Consider the following 24,839-nt stretch of genomic DNA (forward strand, 5'->3'; position numbering starts at 1 on the left):
GGCCGAGAGGGGGCTGGATATGAGGAGGAGGGCTGGGAATTCCTATTGCTGGGTCTGGGGAGACCCAGATGCCTGCCCACAGGCTTTACAAGCCTCTTCTGGGGTTGGAGGTGCTCATTACTCTGGAGCAGTGAGGGCAGGACGGGACCCAGGTATCAGACCTCTCAGTCGCTCCTTCCCTCCCTTTCCTGGCTGAGGCCTGCAATCCCCCATGCCCCCCAGGAGTTTTGCGCCGAGCCCCAGTTCATCTGTGAGGACATGAGCCGAACAGACGTGTGTCAGGGGCGCCTAGGTAAGGCCAGATCTGGCAGGCTGTGGCTGGGACCCTGCAGCTCGGCCCCTGGATCCACCCCTCAGGCTCCCTACGGCTCAGTCTCCCTCTTTCCATCCTCACCCCGTCCTCACCTTTCCTCCCAGGTAACTGCTGGTTTCTTGCGGCCGCTGCCTCCCTCACTTTGTATCCCCGACTCCTGTGCCGGGTGGTCCCGCCTGGACAGGGTTTCCAAGATGGCTACGCGGGTGTCTTCCACTTCCAGGTAAAGCTCAGTTCCTCGGGTCGTGCGTGCCTAGTTTCCCCCATGGTGCCACGGATCTCATAATTGACACCGTCCCCTGGGGCTGTAATTCTCGGACTGGTACGGCAGGGCTGGGTGGGGGTCAGAGGATGGGGTCCAGGCACGGTTGGGGGTTGGAAGCCGAGCCTGGTCCCTGCCCTCCTCCCACCAGCTCTGGCAGTTTGGCCGCTGGGTGGACGTCGTGGTGGACGACAGGCTGCCCATGCGTGAGGGGAAGCTGATGTTCGTGCGCTCGCATCAGCGGAACGAGTTCTGGGCCCCACTCCTGGAGAAGGCCTATGCCAAGTAAGGACCCCGGCACGCCTCCCCAGTCACAAGGGAATCCCAGAGACCCCCAACGTCTGCGATCCTGTAGACACCCTGCCAAGAGTCCCAAACCAAGTCACAGCACCCAGGACCCTAATGTCACACCATCCGCTGAAGGCCTCCCTCCAAATTATAAATACCTCCCTCTGTCGACATTTCACACGAAACGTTCCTAGAGACCCACCAACACTTACAATCCCTAAGGAGCCTGAAATCTCATCTCTCAGGCCCCAGAGCCACTGAATCTAAGATATACCCCCTTGGGGGACCTGTAATCTCAGAAGATATCTCCTGATCCATTGAGAAACCCAAAGCCCCTCCCCAAAATTTTTAAAGATTTTATTTATTCAAGGGAGAGAGAGAGCACAAGTTGTGGGGGGGAGGAGAGGGAGAAGCAGATTCCTCCCTGAGCTGAGCAGGGAGGCTGGTGCGGGGCTCGATCCCAGGACCCTGAGATCCTGACCCAAGCTGAAGGCAGATGCTTCACTGACTGAGCCACCCAGGCCCCCCCCCTCCCAAATATTGAGTGTAATCCCTGGAACCCTCAATCTTTGCTTTTCTCCATCCTGTGGCTCTGAAATCCCTGACAAGCCCCATAGGGATCACCCCCAAAGCTGACATGACATCTCCCAGAGACTCAGAGGTTCAGACATAGCCTCCCCAGATGCCCAGAATTCTGACAGAGCTGTCCTATGGTCCCCCAAATGCCACAGTCCTAGTGGCCCAGGGACCACAGGCCTGATTTCCGAGGGCTTCCAGCGTGAACCACAGCCCACCTCGGGAGTCTGCAGAGGTCAGGGATAGTCCCTGGGCTCCCCCGACCCCGGGACAGAGGCCCCCAGGTCCCAGTGTGTGTGTGAGATATTTGTACGTGCCTCAGCCATTCCCACCCCACACCGGCCACAGGCTCCACGGCTCCTATGAGGTGATGCGAGGCGGCCACATGAATGAGGCTTTCGTGGACTTCACAGGCGGCGTGGGCGAGGTGCTCTACCTGAGGCAAGACATCCCAGGCCTCTTCTCTGCTGTGCGCCATGCCCTGGCCAAGGAGTCCCTCGTGGGCGCCACCGCTCTGGTGAGAGAGTCAGCCTTGAGTGGAGACCCCCGCCAGGGCCAGAGTGCAGTCGGGGCTGGAGCGAGGAGGCGGCCTGCATTCTTCTCTCTGTGTTCACTGTTGGCTAGTCTCCCTCACCCATCAAACTCAAAAGGCAACGTATTTGCTCTCCTTGCTACACAAGCTTCAGGCACAGCTGAATCCAGGTGCTTAGCGGATGTGGAGAATGTGTTTTTCTATTCCTGGTTCCGGGGTAGCTTTGCTCTCAGGCAGGCGTTCCCTTCATGGGCACAAAAGGGGACCCCACAGCTGCAGGTCCCTCCTGTCACCCCCAGTGCCTTAAAAAAAAATGGCAAAGACTCTTAGAATTTCAGCAAAAGGCCTAGGATTGATGCTCATGGGCTCAACTTGAGTCACGCATTCATCAGTGACCTAAGCACTACTCGGTCATTCACTGAGTTGGTCTAATTCCCTCACTCGTTCTTTGCTTAATCCTGTGCTCGGTTACTCCCCGTCCTTCATGTTTCTCTGTCTCTTTCAGTGGGTCCGCCTGGTCTGTACCTCTCTCTGTCCTCTCCATGTATTTTTGTCTTGTCTCCGTCTTCCTCTCTCGTCTTCACTCACCAATCCTATGCACTCTTGGAGCCCTGTGTCATTCAGTCAGGCGCACTGGTGGCAGGAGGCCGGGGTGGGGGGTGAGGGGCAGGGAGGAGCAGCCACTTGCTTGAGCCCCACCGTGGCCTCCCTGTCCCCTGTCCCCTGCCCAGAGTGATCGGGGCGAGTACCGCACAGAAGACGGGCTGGTGAAGGGACATGCGTACTCCGTCACAGGCACGTACAAGGTGAGGACCCCCCGTGAGTGGGCTGCAGGGCTGTCCCAGCGCCAACCCCCCACTGACGATGCCGCCCTCAGGTGACCCTGGGCTTCACCAAGGTGCGGCTGCTGCGGCTTCGGAACCCGTGGGGCCGTGTGGAGTGGACCGGGGCCTGGAGCGACAGGTGGGATGGATCTGGGGAGGGGGGTGGGGGGCTCGGACCCACCCGCCTGGCCCTCACACCCCTGTCTCCCTAGCTGCCCGTGCTGGGACGCGCTGCCCACAGAGTGGAGAGATGCCCTTCTGGTGAAAAAGGAGGATGGCGAGTTCTGGTGAGTAGCCCAGGGTCCCAGCCCTGCCTCTGGACTGGCGCCAGGCCAAAGGGGAGCGGGGAGGGGGGCGAGGCCTGCTTGAAGGGACAGGGGACAAGTTCATAGCGAGAAACTGTCCCTATGGTGGTAGCTTTGGGGTTGTGTTCTATTTGGGGGAGTCAAAGAAGAATTAGCAGTAATATTAGGGGAACTGGGAGGCTTCGGAGGGTTGAAGGGGGTGGGTAATGGGTAATATTTAGGACAACTGGGGGGCTTGGTGCCATCTGGGGCATTTCTGTAGATTTGGTAACAATGAGGGGCTGAAGGATGTTTGTTGGCAATTGAGAGTCCGAGGGTGAGGGTCTTGATATTTGGGGGCTGAAGGCAATTAATTGGACAATATGTGGGGGGAGTATGTGGATCTTGGCAACTTGTGGGGCATTTCTAGGGATCTGGAGAAATCTGGGGGAGCTGGAGGGCTCTGCAATCTGGGGGTCACTTCTGGAGACACGGTACTATTTGGTGGACTGAGGGGTACTGGGCACTGTTTAAGGAATGTGGAGGTGTTTGTGATTTGGGGGTCATCCTGGCGCCCCGGGGAGGGTCTGACCGCTGGCCCCTGTGCAGGATGGAGCTGAGGGACTTCCTCCGCCACTTCAACACGGTCCAGATCTGCTCGCTGAGCCCGGAGGTGCTGGGCCCCAGCCCGGCTGGAGGCGGCTGGCACATCCACACCTTCCAAGGCCGCTGGGTACGCGGCTTCAACTCCGGCGGGAGCCAGCCTGGCACGGGTGAGGCCTGGAGGGCGCCCCCCCACCCCGCCCCGCAGAGGGGAGCCAGGGAGGGTGGGCTGTGGCAGCCCGGGTAACCCCATTTCTTCTCTGCCAGAAACCTTCTGGACCAACCCCCAGTTCCGACTGACGCTGCTGGAGCCTGACGAGGAGGATGACGATGNTCCGACTGACGCTGCTGGAGCCTGACGAGGAGGATGACGATGAGGAGGGGCCCTGGGGGGGCTGGGGGGCCGCAGGAGCGTGGGGCCCTGCGAGGGGGGGGCGCATCCCCAAGTGCACTGTCCTTCTGTCACTCATCCAGCGCAACCGGCGGTGCCTGAGGGCCCAGGGCCTCACGTACCTCACCGTGGGCTTCCACGTGTTCCAGGTGGGACCCCACGGCCTAGCAGGACCCGCAGGGACCAGGGAGCCACGGAGGGCCGGGGGTCGGAGACAGGGGAGAGAGCTGGGGGAATGGGGGCGGTCAGGGGAAGACTGAGGTCGGGAAGGTGCCCAGAGGGCCGGGGGTCAGTCAGCAGGGCAGAGGGGAATGAGGGAAAAGGAGGAGAGGCTCTGAGGATCGGGGAGGGGGCACGAGGAGCCCGCACGAGGAAGGTCCTTGAGGGCACACGGGAGCGCGTCCGGCAGGACCCGGAGGGGCAGGGGCTTGACGAGGGGTGCAGGGTGGANCGCGAGCTCGTGCCGGGCCCTGCGGTGCGCCGACCGCTCGCCCTTCTGCGCCCGCCGCGACGTGAGCCGCCGCTGCCGCCTGCGCCCCGGCCACTACCTAGTGGTGCCCAGCGCCGCCCGCGCCGGCGACGAGGCCGACTTCACGCTGCGCGTCTTCTCCGAGCGCCGCCACACCGCCGTGTGAGCCGGGGGCACCCAGACCCGCCCCTCGGGGCTCCCCGGGCCGGCCAGAGCCCCGGGACCCCCTCCCCCCGCCACGCTCCCCGGGACCCCCGCGGGGAGGGGCCCAGGGCCCCGCCCCCACCACCTCGACTCCCCCGCTTCCGTTGTATCCTTGGCAGGGAGATAGATGACGTCATCAGCGCCGACCTGCACGCCCTCATGGTGCGGGGCCACCGGAGGGGGGCGCGGCGGGGCGGGGGTCCTCTCGGCCAGCGCTGAACTCCTCCCGCCTCACAGGTGCCCTACGTTCCCCTGGAGCTGGGGCTGGAGCAGCTCTTTCAGGAGCTGGCAGGAGAGGTGAGGGGACGGGACCAGGGCTAAGGGGGCCCACCCCTCCCCTGGGACCCCTTCCTCATCCTGGGGGTCTCGTTTTGCTTTAGTTTCTCCCTGTGCTTAAATCTCCTGACTCTCTACTCTCAAAATGCTCACAGCTAGCTGGTCCCTGCCTCAGGGCCTTTGCCCTGTCTGTACTTCTGCGTGGACCTGAAAGGACAGCCTTCAGGTCCCCTGCCCTGGCTAAGGAGTCTTTCTCCTGTGCCCTTCACTGGCAGCTTTCCGGTTTCTTCCCCAGGCTGGTCAGCTGCATGCCGGCTGTGGACTCCCACAGCCCAGTGCTTCCCCCTGCCAACCTGACCGCTCTGGGACAGGTCTCTCTCTCCTCCTGGACCGTGAGCTCTCTCTCTGCTGTGTCCCCAGCACCGCCCAGCATGCTCTTGGGGCCAGCCCCGAGCTGTGTTCAATGGCTGCCTGAGTGAATGGCCTCACCACTAGCTCTCTCCCTGACCAGGAGGAAGCACTCAGTGCCTCTCAGCTCCAGACCTTTTTAAGCATTGCCTTGGAGCCTGGTGAGTTGGGGCCGGGGTGGACCCCATGGCGCCCCCTAGGTGTGTTAATCCATGATGCTGCTGGGAGTCAGGACACAGGAGCCCTGGACTCAGCCTGACAGTGTCTTCCCACGTGTGGGTCCTGTGTCAGGACTAGTGGCCAAGGCCACAGCCACGGCCACTCATAAGCTCCCCCCCTGCCCCCAAGGCAGACAGGGAGTGTAGTTGCCATGAGGGGACTTGGAACCCCCTTGGCTGGGTTCAGATCCCTCCTCTGCTAGTTACCAGCGGTCCCTTGGCTCCCTGTGCCTCAGTTCCTGCAGTGGGGATAGTGTAGTCCCTAGCACTTACAGTGACGGCCAGCACGCAGGAAGTACCAGGGGTTTTTTGTTTCCTGTAGCCAGGGCCCGTGCCCGGACCCCTGGAGAGATCGGGCTCAGGACCTGTGAGCAGCTGCTGCACTGTTTTGGGGTATATGAAGGGGGCAGTGCCTGGGTAGGGAGGGTGGGGATGTTGGGGCCTCTGTCCCCCTTCTAGGGATATTGATTTTAACAGATGCTCCATCCCCAGAACGGACAGAGCCTCACCCTGCAACACCTCCAGCAGCTCTGGGGCCATCTCCTGGAGTGGCAGGTAAGGTCAGGGGAGTTGCTGGGGCGACCTCCTCCTGGACGGCGAGGCACTTTTACTAATAAGGACATGGGTGCTCTGTGGGCTGGCACGGCCTCGGGAGAAGGAGAACGCGGTCCCATCATACCTTGGAGGATCTGGCTGGGATGTCCTTGCCCCTTCTGTCCTTCTGTGGCCCCTCTAGGGGCACGAATAACTCAGGGATGGGAAGTGCAGGTTCTGGTCCTGGGTTGAAATCCTAGCTTCTGGTTCAGCCCCTTTCTGGCTGGCTGACCTCAGGCAAGTCACCTCCCCTCTGAGAGGCCTTTGCTAGTGGAAGGCATTAATTTCCACTGTTCTGGATCCCTGGGAGGAGGAAATGGTCCAAGGCCTCCCTATACTTGCTGTTTGCTGAGCCCTCAGGAAGCCCCCTGTGGGTAGAATGTCGACTTGTCCTCATAACCCTATTATATATAATATATATATAATAGCTGTTACTATTACTCCCATTTTACAGACTGAAACAGCTTCAGAGAGGTAAAGCTGCTTGCCCAGGGCACCAAGCCAGGAAGAAAGGGAGCTGGGATAGGAACCCAGACTGACTGGCCTCTGAGGCCCCCTTTCAGCCCTTTTCAGGGTGCATGGGGGCCCCGGGGCTGGGACTGACCTATACCTCCTGGCCCAGGCCACATTTGACAAGTTCGATGAGGACGCCTCTGGAACCATGAACTCCTATGAGCTGAGGCTGGCGCTGAATGCGGCAGGTATGCTGGGAGCTGTCATGCGGCGGGATCTGCTCCCCTCCCACCCTCTGTACTCTTGCAGGCCTGGCTGGCTGCTCACCGGTGGTCATCCACAAAGCCCAGACTGTAGTTTGTTACCAGCTATTGGCCAGGACTGGATACCCTTGGGAGAGGGAGTGGGGCCTCCTGGAAGGGGAAGATGGGCAGAGCCTGGGAGCTGGTGTCTGAGAGGCCCCAGTCCCCAGGGCACTGTGGTAAAAGGGACTGGATTCCCATGAGCTTGGGTTGGAATCCTGCCTCTACTGACTTCCTCCCTGGGGGATCCTGGGCAGGCCACCTCCTTGAGCCTCCGTATAAAATGGCTACTACACAGGGTGCCTGGGAGGAGCCCGTGGAATGGAGCCCACGGGGCCCGGGCAAAGGTTTCGGGAAGCCTAGGGAGAAATGGAGTCAGAATGTTGGGAGGTGTGTCACACAGACAGAAATGGAGTCCCAGGTGGACAGAAGCAGAGGCGAGACAGCGAGGATGGATGGAAGGTTGGCACCGCTCATCGGAATTACTGGGCGCCTGGTGCACGTTCCTGGCATTAGTCTAGGCACAAGACTGAGAAAGTGCCCTGGGGGCGGGGGCTGGCGTACTGGTGGTGCAGACAGATGACAGACAAGTAGAACATCTGGGTCAGATGGTGATACACACTATGGCGGGAAGAGAAGGCAGGTGTGTACGTGGGGGACGGTGTGTGTGGCTGGAGACACAGAGGTCAGGTGCAGTCTAGACAGAAGGAACAGCCAGTGCAAAGGCCCTGAGGTGAGAGCATGGGCCCTGCTGGAACAGCTTCAAGGGGCCAGTGTGGCTGCAGGAGGAGGTGGTCAGAAATGAAAGATCAGTGGGGGGAGGCAGTATAAAGCCCCATGAGGTCTCATGAGTACCTAGGCTCTTTAAAAAAAAAAAAGATTTTTTTTTAAAATATGTATGAGAGGGAGGAGGGTGAGACAGGTGCAGCATCAGGAGCCAACAGCAAAGGAAAGGTCACGCTGGGTACCGAGCAAGCACCAGAGACTGGACCAGTAGGAAGCAGGCTCCAGAGACCCCTGGAACTGGTGGGCAGGATCAGGGTGGGGAATTGGCGAGAAAAATGACCTGCTCCCACTCAGCCATGCTCTGTAGCGCCTGCGTTCCCCAAACACCAGCTCTGCTCCTGGCCCGGCCGGCTGGTGCTGGGGATTCTGCGGTGGCCTGAGACTCTTTCCTTCCCTCCCACGGCTTCTGGGCCAGGAGCAGCCAGAGCCACCAAAGACAAGCACAACTCAGAGGGGTCATGGTGGGGACCGGGTAGGCACAGGGAGCCACAGGAGGGTGGTGAGAAGAGCAGGGGGCTGGGAGAGGGCTCCCTGAAGGGGGCAGGGTGGGAGGAGCAGGAGTGTTCGGGGCAGAGGAACAGCAGGTGCAAGGGAGGCAAGACGGAGCACGAGGTCCAGGTGTAGGAGGGGAGGAGGGGCAGAATGAGGTGTGGTCTGCCCAGGCCACCAGGCCCTGGGGAGGGGTAGCCAGGAGGTCACGGTCACCAGGACCTACTCAATCAAGTGAGGGATTTCCTGAATACCGGAGGATCCCGGGCAGGACCCCGCAGCAGGCAGTGCAGAGTGGTCAGAGGAAGCTGAATCTGAGGGGGCAGCTGAGGGCTTCCTGCCCATCCCAGACTCCAGGCAGATGAAGGCCAGAGGGACCGTGGGAGGTCACCCTGCCAAGGAGGGGCTTTGGGCCCTGAGCTGGCCCCCAGCACCTTTGACGAGCCACAGACTAGACAAAGATCCGTTCAATGAGGCCACACAACAGGGGCATAGTTGGGTTTTAGGGTGTGGTGGAAGCCTGTGACATTGTCCTCGGAACTGTTTATCTGGACACGCGGGGGAAGGAGGAGCCATTGTGTTTGGCTTTTGAAGCCTATTGAGATTTCCCATCAGAGGTGATTTCTAAGGTTTAGAAATCATCTCTGATGTGAAAAAACGGACTCCATGTGGCACTGACAAAAACGTTTGGCTGCAAGGAAATTCCTCCAGGGTCTGTTCGCAGAAATTGGCCATAATTTAAAGGAATACTAAAGCGGGCCTGTAGTCGTTCTGTGCCAGACGCCATTCTAAGCTCCCCAACTACCGGCTTCCCACAACCTTCTGGGGTCAGGGCTGTCACGTGTGAAGACGAGCACAGACGAGTGAAGGGAGCTGCCCCGTGGTGCACAGCTGGGATCTGAGGGGTGGGAACAGCCCCCCACCCCCCGGGGTAGCGCGTGTCTCCCCCAGGGAGCTGGGCTGGGGCTCACACGTGGCTCGCCCTAGGCTTCCACCTGAACAACCAGCTGACCCAGGCCCTCACGAGCCGCTACCGGGACAGCCGTCTGCGGGTGGACTTCGAGCGCTTCGTGTCCTGTGTGGCCCAGCTCACCTGCATCTTCCGTGAGCGCTGCCGTGGCGTGGGGGAGGGGGGAGGGAGTCTCCCACACCCCTGGTGGGGGGGCGCTCAACCCGCCCACTCTGCACAGGCCACTGCAGCCGGCACCTGGATGGAGGCGAGGGCGTCATCTGCCTAACCCGCGGACAGGTGAGTTGGGCTAGGGGGTGGCTCAGGTGACCAGGCAGGAGTCCTGGGAGGCCCCTGCATCAAGCCGGCGGTCTTCTCTCCCCCAGTGGATGGAGGTGGCCACCTTCTCCTAGGACCTCTGCACGGAGCACCTGCGGCTGGAGGCGGCGGCACTGCCAGGAGCCCGCTTTCCTCCTCGCCCAGCCCGGCCCGGGGTCTCTTCCACAGGGAGGGCGTCTGCACCACACCGACCTCTCTGCCTCTCTGCCTGGCACGTGGGGCTGATGCTAAGTAGCGGTTCGGAGCATCCCTGGGAGCCAGCCGGCGCAGGGTGATGTCTGGCCCCACCACTCCGCAGTGGGGTGAGGCCAGGCAGGTCCCTGCACCCCTCCTCACCTATTGAACAGGGACGGTCACAGCACTTCTTGTGCAGGCCACACGAGTTAGCACTGGGAACAGTGCCTGGCCTAGAGTGGGTCCGTCATGTTTAAACACTCAGGGGGATAGGGGTCTCCCAGGCCCAGCCTTGCTCTGGGAAGAGGTTCTCCCGTGGCTCTCCTTAGGAGGTGGAGAACAGAGACGGGGAGAGAATAAGAGAGAACACTGAAGGAATCCTTCTTAAAAATATTACATGTTTTATTATCCTGTCCCCAGAAGGGTGGTTTATCCAGAAACCGAGAAAAAAAAAAAAACAGAATAAACTCAAGAGGGGGGGGAGGGAAGGGAGCAAAACCCATCAACTAACAGGCAGCCAGGCCAGCAGCCCACCCTCCACCTCAGGAGGGTCCCCAGAGACCCATGCCCAACGACAGACAACAGAGAGAAAAATCAGTAAGGGGCTGGGAGTGGGGAGGGCAGCAAATTAGCTATGTCTTCATTATGAGAGCAAGAGGCGGCGAGGATATGTTGCTAGGTGAATATATATTTATATAATAAATCCGTAAGTTAATAAAGTAAATAGTAATTCTCTGAAAGTTTTTAATTCCTTTTTTTATAGGATTTTTTTTTTTTTGTGGATTTTTTGTTTTTGTTTTGTGTTTTTTTTTTTTGTTTTGTTTTTTGGTCCTTAGAAAATCTGAGAGATACACGTGTCCGGACAAAGCAAGATGTGGGGCCGGCTGGGGGTGAGAGGCTGGTCTGCCCAACCCTATTCCTGTTGCAGAAAAGGGGGGTGCTGAGCTGCACCCCTTCATCTCCTGGCAATTGGAAGTGGTGGGGGGTAGAGGGAAGAAGGGGGGGCGGGGTCCTCTTTCCTGGCGGGCAGCTGTGTCGCCCTCTGCTGGGCCCATCGCAGGCCTGGGCAGTTCCTGGACAAGGCACATAGGGCTTTGGCCTGGATGTGGGAGGCCTTGAAGGAACCTCGTAGGGGGGGCGGGCAAAGGAGGGATGAGGTGTGGGGGGCATTCCTAGGGCCTGGAGGTGACCTGTTTTGCTGTGGGAATCCACTTTCCCCTCCACATAGTTAAAAAACAAAACAACACATCATATATATTTACCAGACCAGAAGCGCTGACCCCGAACGTCTCCCTCACCCCTATCCAGGGAGAGGGGGCCGACTGACGAAGAGAGAGGAGAGAGCCTGCCCCAGCCCCTCCCTGCCCACCCCCCCCAAAAGACTGACAGAGTGCTTTGCATAGATACAGAGTCAGAGGAATAGGACCTGGGAGGCCCCCACAGCAGGGAGAAGGGCAGAGGGCTCCCCCAGCCCCTCCTGGAGGCTGTGAGGAGGGGGCGTTCGGTCAGGGTTTCTCCAGCGGGGGGCCTCACAGGTCACTCTCGCCGTACAGGGCTGTCGAGAAGGACTTGTAGTCGAGGGCGCCGGGCACAGCGTCGGGGCCCTGGTAGGGCGCCATGCGTGCGATGCAGTACTCAGCCTGGTCCGGGGGCAGCTCTCTCCGCAGCTCCTCGGCCGTGATGAAGTTCTGGGGGCAGCAGGGGTGCGACTGTGGGCCACCCCCACCTGCCCAGCCCTGATGCAAGGGCTCCTCCGTGCTGCCACCGCCCCCCCCCCGCCCCGTGCCTCTGAGGTATCCTGCTTACCTTGTCCCCTGCCAGGACCTTGAAGGAGGCGATGACCTGGTCGGCCGTGTCTGTGTCGGTGGTCTCCCTTGACATGAAGTCAATGAAGGCTTGGAAGGTCACAAGGCCACTGTGGTTGGGGTCAACCACGCTCATGATGCGGTTGAACTCGGCATCACCCTGCAAGGGGGAGTGGGGTGGGGGACAGGCAGCATTTGAGCTGGGGCAGGATGGCCGGGCCTGGCGCGGTGGGTGCTCTCCCTATGGAACGGAGCCAGAAGAGCAGGGCCGGGCCCTGGGGCTCACGCCTCCAGGGGCTTTGGCTTCCCCAGGCCGAGCGCCCCACTTGCCCAGACTGGGGATGTGCCTCCTTTGCTCCTCCCTGCCCACGTTTTTGGGAAGTGGGGAGTTGGGGAATGGATCAAACAGGTCTACTGCTCCTCAGCCCTAGGCTCATGACTTAGCTCTGGAGGGTGGGGAAGAAAGAAAGAGAGAAAGAGAAAGAAAAAGGGGAGGGAGCCAGAGGCCTGGCCTCCTCTCTCGGGAGACTTCCAGGAAAGGAGGTGGGTGGCTCGGGGTCATCGGAGAGACCCCCGCCCAGCAGAAGCAGCACAGGTGGAGGAGGAGGTGGCTCTGCTGGGGGAGTGTCCCCGAGGAGGCGGTGAGGAGGAGGGGGAGGCTGCGCAAGGGGGGGGAGGAGGAGGAGAGGCACAGCAGCGAGGGGGAGGCAGAGGCTGCATACCAGGCTGTATCCTGTGGAGATAAGCAGAGCCCTGAAGTCATCGGAGTCCATGCTGCCTGTCTGCTTCTGCTCGAGGACGCAGGGACAGCAGAGGAGGCCAGGCCCAGAGTAGGCAAGAGGGGCCGCCCCATGTGCACAGCAGGGAAACAGGACAGTGGCGGGAGCCGGGGAGACAGAGGCGGCCCCGAGAGACCAGGTAAGGGGGAAGGTGTCCAGAGAGACACAGGGCAGGGAGGAGGCAAGAGAGCCAGTGAAATGGCACACACATGGCAAGGGGTGGAATGCGAGAGGGAGGGGAGACAGAGAGAAGGAGAGAGAGAAAGAAGAGCAGTTAATGCCACAGTCCTCTGGGGCCCAGGGGGGCGCGTACCTGCCGGTCATTCTCCACGTCGTAGCCCAGGCTGATGAGACAGGCCTTGAACTCCTCCGGCCCCAGCGCCCCGCCGTGGTCCTGCCGGGCATCCGAAGGCAGGTGTGCGCGAGGGGCGGTGTGGAGACCAGGCCAGCGCAGAGAGGGGAGAGGGGCCAGGGTCACATGCAGAGGGCAGGGGGAGGTGAACACATCAGGGGGAAACACAGAGTTAGAGGTGACGTGGACAAGGTGATGGCTAGGGACAGCGGAGCAGGGCGAGGGGCATGGTGGCCTGGAGGGTGGTCAGAGGCTTGCCCAATGCCTCGGCCAGAGCAGGGGTGGGAGCTCTCCTCGCCTCCAGGATTTGGGGTGGGAGGAGATTACACTCCGCCCTATCTGGGACAGCAGGGTCCCAGCCTGACAGTGCAGAGCTGAGCGTGCACACTCCCGCCCACCAAGGGCAGGCAGATGGCGTGCTGGGTGGGGACTGCAGCAAACTCAGGCGCTCAGGCCTTCCTAATGGGCCTGCCAGACCAGATCCAGCCTTCTGAATCTTTCCAATGCTCAGTGTACATGCAGACCAGATGCATGGTCAGGTCACAAATCTCGGGGGTGCTGGGGCTTAGGCTGTCCCAGGGTCTCCTTGGCAGGTGGGTAAGGACGTGTGGCCCCAGAGGCAGGACTTGGACCCCGCCCCCCACCCCCACTTTCTCCTCCTGAGAAGTGCCCAGGTCAAGGTGGTGCACCCCTGCACCTGCTTCCGGGACTGCACCCTGCTGACCCGGGGGGCACTGTGAGGCGAACGGACAGATGCAAAGACGGAGGGGGCAGGATGGGACAGGGGGTAGGATGGGACAGAGGGCAGCATGGGACGAGGACAGTGGGGAGGGGAGATGCCGGGGACAGAGGGAGCCATTCACCTTGTCGAAGTGATTGAAGGACGCCCGGAACTCCTGCATCTGCTCCTGGCTGATGCCCTTGGCATCGCGGGTGAGGATCTGGTTCTCGACCTCGTTGATGGTGCGGGCGATGGTGGTGAGCAGCTGCTCCCAGCCCACGCGGATGTGCTGGGGGCCGAGCAAGGGCATGAATGTGTGCTGGGTGGGCGCGGGAACCGCTGCTGCCAGGGGCCTGGAGCTCAGCTCTCCTCGAGCTCTCCTCACACGGGGTGCTCATCTGGCCTGGAGCTCGGCTGCCCTGACTGTCTCCCGAACACCAACCCAGCCCCACGCTCTCCCACGCGCCTCATGCCTCATCTGCACGCAGGGAGAGCAGAACGGCCCCTCCCCACTGCCTCTGCCCAGCAGCAGGGTGATGTCACATACATCTGCCACCGGAAGCAGCTGACGGCCGGGCCCATATGTGAGCCACACCCACGTGGGAACTGCAGAAATATGGCGGGCAATGTTTAACTGGCTCTCGGGGGGTGGGGGAACCTGGGTTTCTCTGTGGTATCAGTGCACTTGCACGGCATGCAGTGTCACCATGGACGAGGTCAGGCTGCCCAAAGGGTGACAACCAGCCCTGACACGTCAACCTGGCCACGGCACGTGGGTGCCTGCGCTGATCTGTGCCCTCCAGCAAGGACGACGCCACTGAGGCCACGGTGGGCAGGGGCCACCCTCCCTCCCAGCTCTCCCAGGAGTGTGTCCCGACGCTGCTCTGTTATGGTGATGGAAGAAATGGTAGGAAGACGTGTAAACACTTGATCTAGTCTTTTCGGTCAGAGGGACCAAGAGGAGACAGAAAGCGGCAGACGCCTTTCCTATTGGTCAAAACCCGTCTGGCCTGGAGAGGCCGGGCCTGTGCTGCCACAAGGACCCCTGGTGCGGGTGGGAGGGGAGGGTGGGGGTGCTGGGTGGGCCTCACCTCCATGGTGTAGTTGGTGTGCTTGTTGTCGAAGATGAGGGCCTCCTGGATGAGCTGGTGCTGCTGCTCGAGCAGGTCGAGGTTCGGCTTGTAGTCCACGATGCTGCGCTCGTACCGCTTCAAGTGGTTCAGCTGGTCCTCCAGGGTCCCGTTCATCTCGATGGAGATGCGCCCGATCTCCTGCACAGAAGGCGCGAGCAACTGGCTGGGGGAGGCCTCTTGCTGGCGTCCCCCTTCCTGGAAGCCTGCTGCTCACTGGCCCCTCCAGGCCCCCCTCCGCTGTACAAGCCACCAGGGGGGAGTGTCTGGGCTGAGGCTGGCCAGGCCTAACCTCAGTGCACATCCCGGACTCCCTGTGAGGCCCAGGACAGCGACAGGCCTGGAAACTGAGGCCCAAACACAGCAACTCCTCACAGGGAGACGTAGGGTCAGGATTTGGACCCAGGCCCGGCCAGCTTCAGAATCCGTGCTCCTGAGCACAGGTACCTGAAGCGTGGCTTCCCACAGTGGCCATGCAGCTCCGCCTGGAGCCCCACCCCCTGCCCTGGCTCGGTGCCTAGCACGTAGCAAGCACTGTAAGGTGCGCCCAGGCTGTGATCAGCATCCTTGCAAACCTTCCGGGGCTGGGTCCCAAGGGTCACTGGTGAGCCCGCTGGAAGGGTCTGCACCTGGACTAGCCTGGTCTCAGTGACACCGGCACTTGCCACGGGGCTGCCATAGAGCAGTGCCCAAAGCATTTGCCGAGGCCATGAAAGGACAGTTTCCATCCCCTTTCAGAGATGAGAAAACCCAGGAGCAGAAGTTAAATTGTACCTGACCTCCTGGTCAGCGGGCAGAGCAGAGCCGAGACTCGAACCCTCCCCTACCTGACTCCTCCCGGAAGGTGCTGCCACTTCCACCAACAAAATTACAGACCCTCCCAACCCCAGGAGGCTGTCATTGCTCCTGGAGCAGGGCCCCAGGCAGATCCACCAGGGAGGACCGGGGACCTGTCGCAAGGGCCAGGCGGCCTCCCGTGCACTGCGGTTCCCTCTCCACTCTGCCCGGAGAGGCTCTGCTGGGCTCAGCCAGGCTGGGGCGACGGGCCCTCACCTCCATCTTCGTCTGGATCCAGGGCCCCACGATGTTGGCCTGGCTGGCGAACTGGCGGCGGAGGTGCTCATTGGACTGCTGCTTGCTCTGCTCCTCCAGGAGGGCGTGGTCCCGCTTGGGCACCAGCTGCTGCACCTGGGGTGGGGGGTGAACAAGGGCAGTCAGGGTGGCGGCCCCTCACCCCGCCAGCCCTGCCCCAGGCCCCAGTGCCAGGCCCACCCACCTTCTCCCACTTGGAGTTGATGATCTGTGGGGTGACGGTGGTGTAGGGGTTGCTGCCTGACAGCTTGATGTGGTTGCTCTCGGCGATCCTGTGCGCCTCCTTGTGGATGGCCAGGATAGCCTCCCGCTCCCTGTCGGCGTCCGGCAGCGTCGACTTGAACTGGTCGTGAGCTGAAATCAGGCCCTGGAAGGAGGAGACAGCGTGAAGGGCAGCCCGGCCCACAGACGTCCCGCGGGCGGCGCGGGTGGGAGCGCACCTCGATCTCCTCGATGGTGTGGACGATGAACATGTCCTGCAGGTCCTCCATGGCGCTCTCCATCCAGTTGTTGAAGGGCGCCGCCCGCTTGGCATACTCCAGGTGCAGCTGGTCAATGGTCTCCAGCTGCTTCTCCGTTTTCTGGGGCGGGTGGGCAGGGACGGGACAGAGGGGGGAGGTCAGTCGGCAAGCAGGTGGTTGGCGGTCCAGGGCACCAGGGGGTCAGAACGTCCCCTCCGGGTGTCACCCGCCCCCCCACCGGCCCCCAGGGGCACAGGGCTCCGCGGGTGACGTCACCTGCCCTCACCTCCAGAGCTTCCCTGCGACTCTGGGTCAGAGAGCCAAGGGCATCCCACTGGTCGCAGATCTTCTGGCAGCGGGTGTTGACGTTGTGGGAGTCGTAGTAGTCCAGCTCGCTGTGGGTGGGGCACGTGGCCATGAGACCCGGCAGCGGGCAGGCAAGGCCGCACTGGGTCCCCCCAGCCCCCTGGTGCCAGGTCACCAGCCCTCGATCACTCCCCAAGCCCACACCCTCCCCAAGGCAGGAGGAATGCAGACGGGAGAGGTCACAGAGGGGTGGGGACAGGGGTCCCCATAGCTGACTGGCTATGAGACTTATGTCATGACACATGAACGCGGGGGCCCCTGCAGTGCGGCCGCCAAAAATGCCTGTGTCTGAACTGCTGTCACCCGAAAGTCCAGCAGAGCACACTGCTTAAAGAATGGGCTCCCGGGCCAAGTTTCCTCGGTCTGAATCCTGGGTCTTTGATTCTGTACTCGTGTGACCCCAGGCACGTGAATTCCCTATTCTGGAGACCTCAGTTTCCCCATCTGTGAAATGGGCATGGTTATTGTGGAGATCCAGTTACTGAATGCATGTGAAGTGCTATGAGCAGTCCTTGGTCCCCAGTGGGTAAAGCTACCGACAGTGATTAAAGGGGTTCATTTTAATGAACACAAAGAAAAAATGTGTAGCGAACCTGTGAATGTCATTCTAAGCAATTAATAATACACGGTAAGAGAGAAGTGGGCTGACGCAACAGTTCCTGGCCCCTCACACCTCCTGCCCCTACTTTCCACCTGTCCCAGGATTCCTTCCTCCTGGGCTCCAGACAGGGATGGGGAGCAGGGAACAACTCTGGGAGGAACAGGACATGGGGGATGGGGCCGGGGGCCACGGCTGGGCTCCACAGAGGGGCCAGGCAGCCTGAGCGCTATTCCTGTCTCCACTACCCCCAGCAGTGGGACCGTGGGCAAGGCTCTCGGCCTCTCTGTGCCTCAGTTCCCCTTCCATAACACGGGGCTGCTGGGCGATTAAAGGGGCTGGTACATGTGGAGCACGGAATGCGCTGAGTTTGTGCTGCTGCTTTTCACCAACACTCAGCTGGACCGTCTACTCAGGCTCATCCTGGTCAGCACTTGGCCCTCTGACTCATCTTTGGGGGAACAGGCAGCACCACCAAACCACCCTTCCTTCCTCCTGCAGGGCCACTGTCCAGAAAAGCTGCCTCAGCGGCCACCTGCTCCTTCACTCTGGAGAGCGGGTGCCACACATCTGTTCCTGGTGCCTGGGAGGCAGGACGGCCCAGGACTCACTCCAAGCCTGTTTCCCATCAGCGTCTAGGGGCTCGCCTGTCAGTGGCGGAACATGCCCACATCCCACCTCCCACAACCGCTGTGGACACCTGTGCATGTGACCTCACTCACCTCCACCTGGGCGTGCCAGGCCGTCACGCTCAAGCCTACAAGAAGCTGCAAGACCCTAAGGGACCCTGTCTTCCCCTGGCCGTGAGGGTCCCCTGGGTGAGCAGTTGAGCACTTCTGCCTCTGGCTGAGCAAATAGGGAACCCCCAAAGCAGCTGGGCAGTGCAGAAGGAGTGAGTCAGGGAGGAAACTGGCCCTGCTGCTGTGGGGCTCCACCAGGCACTGCAGCTGGGACCCCAGCCTTGTAGAAACAAGCAGAACTTTGGGGATGACTGGCAGGGTGGGGGGCGTCTGTGTAAAGGACAGCTCTAGCCAAGTATCCTATTTTTGAGCAGACGGCTATTTTGGGAGCTGTGCCGCCCCCCAGGCCCTGTGGATTTTCCATGAAGTAATGGCCTTGGCCTCCCACTGCCGGGGCCCTCCCTGCTGCTGGCTGCTGTGCGGGTGGAATAAGGCCCCATTCACTGGCTCTGGAGTTCGGTGTACTAACTGTGTGCGCGAGTTTGTCTGACGGGGGCGGGAAAGGGAGGGCGAAGAAGCCGGCTGCCTGCAAGCTCGCACAATAAGTGTATTCTGAGCAAGTGAGGGAAGGGGCCGCAGAACAATGGGCCCTCTGTGCAGCCCAATCCCCTCAGGGAGGAGCGGGTGGGAGCAGCGGGGGGCTACGCCACCCCCCACATCAGGGGGCAAGGGGGTCTCTCCTTGGTGTGGCGGGCAAAAGGTAGAGCCCTGGGGACCCCTATAGCCTATGGCATCAGAAAAGGGATCAGAGACCTCCTTTCTGCCTGAGAAGAGAGATCCCACTCCATTTCTCATCTGAGGTTAAGACCAAGTGGGCAAAGGCATCATCCTATAAAGCCCCTCCCTGGCATCTGAAAGGAGACGGGGGTTGGGGGTGGGGAGGGCTGGGACGCCCCCCATCCCGGGGCAGGGGCGCCATGACCCCTCACGTACTTGAGCTCCTGAGCAATGGCCGCAATCTGCTCCACACGGTCCTGGTGTGCGGCCAGGTCGCTCTCAAAGGCCTCGTGCTTGCGAATGAGGGCTTTGATATCCGACAGGGTGGCTGTCTCGTAGTCCCGGTGCTTTAGCATGGCTTCCTTCCCTGGGGGAGGGCAGAGGGTGGGAGTGTTTAGACAACAGTGCAGTGGGAGTCCAGGGGGCTGTCCAACCCCAGAAAACGGGATCCAGACCCCACATACCGCCTGAGGATGGTGCCATGGAAACGAGAAACTTCAGAACCTTTCTCTTTGCCTTTTCAAGGGATCTCTAAGCCCAACTATGGCCTGGATGGAGCTGGGAGACACTGTGGGGCTGGGGGGCCTGAGACAGATATCCCAATTCAACCTGTGTGTTCTAAACTTAGGGCCCTTTATCAGTAAGGTAAGGACTGGACGGTGCCACCGTGGCTGGAAAGGCAGACACCCATCCCTGGAGGGCCAGCGTCTGAACCAGCAGCTGGGGTTCAGCCCATGCCTCAGCAGGGTGGGAGCAGGGGAGTGTTCCAGTCAGAGCTCTCCACAGGCCCAAGCCCTTGTGCCTGCGCCCTGGCACTTGGGGGCCAGGCTCCCTCGGGGTGGGGTCCTGTCACACACCTTCGTGTCCTTCACCATCCTACGCGCCTTCTATGCGCACTGAGGTAGGGCCCATTGTCAGGCCTTCGAAGGAAGACAGGCGCACTATGATTAGTCCCGGAGCCTGGCTAATTATACAGCCAGGCCAGAAGCTCCAGGAAGCCCTATACGCAAGCGGAGGTGCTGCAGAGAACAGGCGGAGAAAGGCCAGTCTGCTCCGGTGGCTGGGACCCCTGGCTACTAAAGGTGCTCTGCTTCAGGGAAGCCACCTGGGGAGCTACCCCTGGAGTGGCAGCTCAGAGACCCACTCCTCAGCCTGGCGCCAGAGCACGTGAGCAACAGCTGCCTGCCTGGGGCAGTAACCGAGAGGCGCGGGGCCTTCCCCCACCTGCTCCCTCATCTGTAAAACGGGGCCTGCGCCAGCGCCTGGTCTCAAGTCTCAGACGGGCGGGCATGGAGCTAGTAGCATCCGCATCTCAGCTGCCCCGAGGGCAGGGCCTGGCACGGGCGGGCAGGAGGCGGCAGCCTGGGAGAGAGGCTCCACAGGCCTGGCCGCCCCAGCCCTGGGGCAGGAGACTTAACCACAAAGGCAAGCTTGCAATTCCCTCCACCAAATTACTTTCTCCCAAGGGTGGGAACCCGAAATAGCAGGTTACCACTTCTCTGCCTCAGCAGAGTTTCAGCAAGGGAGCTGGCAAGGGGGGCACTGGGGAGACTCAGGAAGAGCGGCCTGTGGCCACGGATGCCTTGGATTCAGGCCAAGGGGCAGCCACAGTAGGGATGCGGAGGCTCGTTTTCATTCACCCCCACACACAATCCAAAACCATCTGCACAGCATCCACATGGACCCTCGACCCTGCAGGCTGTGAGGGAGGCTCGGAATGATGGTGGCTCAACCCTCTCTGGGCCCACCCCTCCAGAGAAAGGAGGCTGCTAGCCTGGGATCCCAGGAGTGTAGAGGGGACCAAGAGGTCAGTCTGTCCTCCTGTGTTGCATAATTGGCTGGTTCAGAGGACAGAAGCTTCAGGTCTTGGGAACGAGAGTGGGCAAGCCTGCCTGGGGGCTCCAGGCTGACGTGAGGGGCAGGGCCAGATGCCAAAGTACCTGCAGGGAGGCAGGGGTGGGGCAGGGGCGTGTGGAGGCCGCTGAACCAGTTGGGCCCTGGCTACACACTGAGCCAACTTCTCCTCAAGGCCTGTGGGGGAAGGCCAGCCCCAGTCATTCCCAGGGGAAGAACTCTGGGAAGCCATCACACCCACACTCGGCCTCAGGACACCATCCCCCTGAGCCCCCTGCAGCTCCACGTGAGGGACCGAAGAGCTGACAACAGGGGCCAAGAGGCCAATAAGGAAAGCACCCAGGGATGATGCCCAGAGCCCACAGAAGGACGGACACCGATAAGGACAGGAGGAGAAAGCTGAGCCCAGGCGTGGAGCACGGATGCTGTAAAATCCACTTAGATGCCCAAGGGCCCTTGGACAAGAGAAATGCTCTGACAAGAGGCTCCCCGAGCTGGGGCCTTGACACCCCCCCAAGAGTACTGGGCTCAGGGAAGAGCTGGATGAATGAATAAATGACCGAATAAATGACCAAATAAACTCAATGGCACCCTCCGCCCTGCCTCCAGCACGGACACGCTGCTGCAAGGCTGAGGCGGTGCCTGCACCCCCGGCCCCAGCGGACTCCTGAGCCGACTCTTCATCGCCTTGCCCACATGCTTTCCCCAGTAGAGGAGGGACAAGGGTGTCGCTCCGGGCCTGGCAGCTGCTGCTGGAAAACAGCGGCCTGCACGAACGTGATGATGGCATTAGCGGCACCGCAGCCAGGGACACGGGGGACCTGGGCCCGGGTCTGCGGGTCACGCAGGGTGGCGTGTTCGTGGGCCGGCAGGGTGGGGGTGGGCTCCATACAGGTATCTCTCGGGAAATTTCAGCATCTGGCCTATGCCGGGGCTGCCCGTCCAACAGCTAGAGGAGCCCCCAGAGGCTCAAGGAGGACCTGGTGGGGGACTGTGGGGTGCAAGGATGAAACCACACTGAGCCACACGAGGAAGACTGAACTCAGCCACGCACAGGCGGGAAGGAGGTGGCCACCAGTGGGCGGGCGGGAGTCCTGGCTCGTGGCTTTCCCAGGCACCGGCCGATTTCTGAAGGCTTTCAGGCCCCCGGGATTTGGAATGTCAACCGCGGTGTGGGTCCTGACCGAGGGCCAGGGACGTGATGGAATTCCACATCTAGAGCCAAGGGAATAGGCAGCTGCAGAGCTGCTGAGAAACAGGAGGCACCACTGGCTGCCCCTGTGGGAGAAGCCATCCTTCCGGGGGCCTGGACTCCTGAAGGGGAGAAAGAGCTCCAAGGGTGGGCGCCAGCGGCCAGCGAGCACCATCTACAGGCCAGGCAGCTGACCCCAGAGGCGGCAGCTCCCCAGGCACGCCTTTAAGGACCGCACTTGGGCACACAGGCCCATCCAGCACAGGCTCCTCTGTGTGAAGCCCACGGTCACAAAGGGAGTGGGAGTGCGAAGGCAGGTGGAATATCTGAACACGAGCTTCCAGAGGTGGGGGAGCCCATCCCCCCTGCCGCCCTGGCCCAGCAGGGGCACCATCCTCAGGGAAGACACGGCACAGTGAAGAGGGGCAAGGGTTCCCTTCTGGCTGGAATCGGTCTGAGGTTCAGCTGTGTTCCTGGAGGACAGCAGGGGGCCAGGCAGGGGCCTCCCTGTAAGTAGCCTCGGAGGCTAGAGCAGACGGGGCAGCTCAGCTCTGAGTGTTCCTTCTGCCTGGGGCTGGGTGAACCCAGAGTCGCATTTCTGACAGGCGCATTCCCAAGCAGCAGGAAAGGGGGTCTGACGAACAGACCCAATGACACAGGAGGGGCTGTGTAGGTGCGCACGCGTGCGGGTGTATGAGACGGGAGCAAGCAGAGGGAGCTAGAGGACCGTACCGTCGGTCCAGGCCTCGTGGATGGAGGCCTTCTGCCGGAACTTCTCTGCCAGGTGGTCAAGCCGCTCCAGCCTGCGGATCTCATTCAGCAGCCACTCCTCGTAGCCCTTCTCAGCCTGCTCCAGGTGCTGCCAGCCGTTGTTGATGTCCTGTGGGGACACGAGACGACCGGGCTTGCAAAGGGGAGCTGGGCCACCCGGCCGGGCGATGCCTCCCTGAGGGACGCTGATGGGAAGGCAGGCAGCGGAGACGGGCTGGGTTCACGTCTAGCCCTTGCTCCGCTATATCCACGTGTCTGGACGAGGCCCAACACATGGAGGATGAAATCCCTTTTTTGCATTAAATGAGTGACGATGAAGGAATGCCGCGGGTGGCGCTATGGGAGCCAGGTGACCCGGCAGTGAAAACCAACCCTCTCCTGAAAAAGGGCCTTGAGCACTCGGCAGTCCTGGAATCACGGCCAACTGGGGGGTCTGAATTCAAACGACATCACACAAAGTAAGGTGTGGTTTGAGGACGGGTATAAAATTCTAGGGAGTGATGGCAGGAGGAGGAATGTGGTAAAGAGTCACTCATCCCCCCCACGCCCACTGCACCCCACAGGCTGGGCCTTCTAGTTAAGAAAGCCTCATCCGGCTGAATGGTAAGGCTGGGGGTGGCACAGAGCCGCCCCTCTGCCCCCTCCCACCCCCGCAGCCACTGGGTGGCTCGGCAGGCCATAGGCTGGCTGGGGAGTCGGCACACAACCCCGGGCCCCGGCGCTCACCGAGACCATCCTGCCCTCGGAGGGCATGAAGGCAGGCCGGTTGCTGAGGCGCAGCTTGGTCTGCAGCGTGTTGAAGTTGATCTCCAGCTGGCATTTCTCCTGCACCTTGGGCGGCTTGTGCACACGCCGGTAGTCCCGGAAGTCCTCCAGCTTCTGCTGCATCTCCTGGATGGTCTTCTGTGGCACTCGGTCCTCCAGCCAGGGGATGGTACGCCGGATCCACTCCAGGAGCTGCGGGCCCACCAGAGGCCTCAGGGCGCTGGGGAAGCCTGGCCCCGCTCACGGGCACCAGCGGTGGGTTTTCAAGTCCCCCCCCTCCCCGGGAGGGACCACTGCTGCTCTCCGGCCTGACTCCTCCATGACACCCGCTGGGATCCCATGGCTGAAACTATGGGGATGTGCAACCCCCTCAGAACCACTGTGCTGCTCTCTAGTTATTTCCTATTCACGCCTTTGCTCCTGGACTTCCTTCTCCGCAGATCGAAGCAAGGCGGCCTTGACTCAAGCGCCCCTCCCATTATATCCCACCACACGACCCCACTTGTTGCCATGTTCGCTGAGCTCAACACTGAGACATATCTCACTGCTTCCTTGCTCATGGGCTGGAAGCACCGGCAGGGCAGAGCCCACAGCACACCAGGCTCACTCTAAGGCAGCCAGCACACCAGGCATGAGGCCTGGGACATAATTTGACAGTGAAATTGGGCGGGGGAAGTGACACTATTTTTATGAACCTTTTGTATGTCTGATAGAGGACAGGTACAAACAAGCAAACTAACTGGACGTTCTAGAACAATCTTTGGAGAGGAAAATCAGTTATTGTCCAGCATAGATATGCTTGAAGAAGTGGTTCCCAAATGCCAAACTGGCAAAACGAGAAAACCAAGGAAAAAGGCATCTATGCGTCTTTACGTCATGATGCATGGTGCCAACTGCCCTTTCTTGGGAACCGATGGGATTCCAAGGTAGAACCATTTAACCTTCTTTTGGTGTTAGGATGGTGGTAACAGACAGTAGCTTTTTCTTTTAATCTTTTAAAATTTTTAAGTAATCTCTTGGGGCACCTGGGTGGCTCAATTGGTTAACCATCTGCCTTCGGCTCAGGTCATAACCCCAGGGTGCTGGGATCAAGCCCCCCGTCTGGCTCCCAGCAGGGAGCCTGCTTCTCCTTCTCCCTCTGTGCCACTTCCCCTGCTCGTGCTGTCTGTCTGCCAAATAAATAAAATCTTTTTTTTCCCAAATAAATAAAATCTTAATAAAATAAAATCTTTAAGTAATCTCTACCCCCAATGTGGGACTCGAACTCACAACCCCGAGATCAAGAGTTGCATGCCTTGCTGACTAAGCCAGCCCGGCGCCTCACTAATAAGCTTTTTCTTTTAAAAATATCCTTAACTTGGCAAAACAAAAAGCTGGTCACTATAGGCTGGCTGTCAAACACTTTTCCAAATATTCCTGGTTCACGAAACTTCAAAGTTTGGGAACCACTAGTCTCGAAGAGCAGTCAAATCACTGCTCTCTAGAAGCTTCAGTATTTTTTTTTTTGGTTTTAAATGGAAGTTTTTAAAATAAAGGATGGAATCCAGAAGAGATGTACTAAACACCCATGTGCCCAGCGGACCTTCCAGGTTCAGGCTCTGGATTGGGGCTGCCTGGGTTTGAACCCCAGCTCTCATCTACTAGCTGCGCACCTGGTGCCTGACCCTCTGGGCCTCAGTTTCCCCACTTGGGAAAGGGGTGCTACGAGCTCCCTCCACCCAGGGCTGCTGTGGAGACAGCAGATCCAGCTCAGGAAGTACAG

General features: G+C 60.5%; 2 protein-coding genes across 4 annotated transcripts in view; one reads left to right on the forward strand and one right to left on the reverse strand.

Moving 5' to 3' along the window:
- The window catches only part of CAPN12 (calpain 12), a 10,208-nt gene extending 367 nt beyond the window's left edge, over positions 1-9,841 (forward strand). The window contains exons 2-22 of the mRNA XM_034639205.1: positions 223-292; positions 418-536; positions 727-860; positions 1,788-1,956; positions 2,703-2,777; positions 2,849-2,934; positions 3,008-3,082; positions 3,689-3,852; positions 3,950-4,008; positions 4,049-4,240; positions 4,301-4,314; positions 4,510-4,704; positions 4,866-4,908; positions 4,984-5,043; positions 5,534-5,591; positions 5,971-6,041; positions 6,141-6,203; positions 6,865-6,943; positions 9,260-9,376; positions 9,463-9,521; positions 9,608-9,841. Of these exons, the coding sequence (XP_034495096.1) occupies positions 223-292; positions 418-536; positions 727-860; positions 1,788-1,956; positions 2,703-2,777; positions 2,849-2,934; positions 3,008-3,082; positions 3,689-3,852; positions 3,950-4,008; positions 4,049-4,240; positions 4,301-4,314; positions 4,510-4,704; positions 4,866-4,908; positions 4,984-5,043; positions 5,534-5,591; positions 5,971-6,041; positions 6,141-6,203; positions 6,865-6,943; positions 9,260-9,376; positions 9,463-9,521; positions 9,608-9,634 (1,929 nt within the window). The 3' untranslated portion in view covers positions 9,635-9,841. The remainder of the gene's footprint in view (positions 1-222; positions 293-417; positions 537-726; positions 861-1,787; positions 1,957-2,702; positions 2,778-2,848; positions 2,935-3,007; positions 3,083-3,688; positions 3,853-3,949; positions 4,009-4,048; positions 4,241-4,300; positions 4,315-4,509; positions 4,705-4,865; positions 4,909-4,983; positions 5,044-5,533; positions 5,592-5,970; positions 6,042-6,140; positions 6,204-6,864; positions 6,944-9,259; positions 9,377-9,462; positions 9,522-9,607) is intronic.
- A 271-nt stretch (positions 9,842-10,112) lies between these two features.
- The window catches only part of ACTN4 (actinin alpha 4), a 71,024-nt gene continuing 56,297 nt past the window's right edge, over positions 10,113-24,839 (reverse strand). For 2 of the 3 annotated variants that reach the window (XM_002925838.4, XM_034639204.1), the window contains 12 exons: positions 23,039-23,269; positions 22,274-22,421; positions 18,712-18,862; positions 16,361-16,469; positions 16,054-16,194; positions 15,798-15,980; positions 15,575-15,709; positions 14,483-14,662; positions 13,534-13,680; positions 12,632-12,712; positions 11,541-11,699; positions 10,113-11,422 (listed from right to left, as the gene is read on the reverse strand). In XM_002925838.4, coding sequence (XP_002925884.2) covers positions 11,264-11,422; positions 11,541-11,699; positions 12,632-12,712; positions 13,534-13,680; positions 14,483-14,662; positions 15,575-15,709; positions 15,798-15,980; positions 16,054-16,194; positions 16,361-16,469; positions 18,712-18,862; positions 22,274-22,421; positions 23,039-23,269 — 1,824 coding nt within the window. In that variant the 3' untranslated portion in view covers positions 10,113-11,263. Of the gene's footprint in view, positions 11,423-11,540; positions 11,700-12,261; positions 12,328-12,631; positions 12,713-13,533; positions 13,681-14,482; positions 14,663-15,574; positions 15,710-15,797; positions 15,981-16,053; positions 16,195-16,360; positions 16,470-18,711; positions 18,863-22,273; positions 22,422-23,038; positions 23,270-24,839 lie in introns of all 3 variants that reach the window. The other variant, XM_019806549.2, reaches the window with a different exon arrangement.

Source organism: Ailuropoda melanoleuca, chromosome 12 (assembly GCF_002007445.2).
Source record: "Ailuropoda melanoleuca isolate Jingjing chromosome 12, ASM200744v2, whole genome shotgun sequence".
NCBI classification, from domain to species: Eukaryota; Metazoa; Chordata; class Mammalia; order Carnivora; family Ursidae; genus Ailuropoda; species Ailuropoda melanoleuca.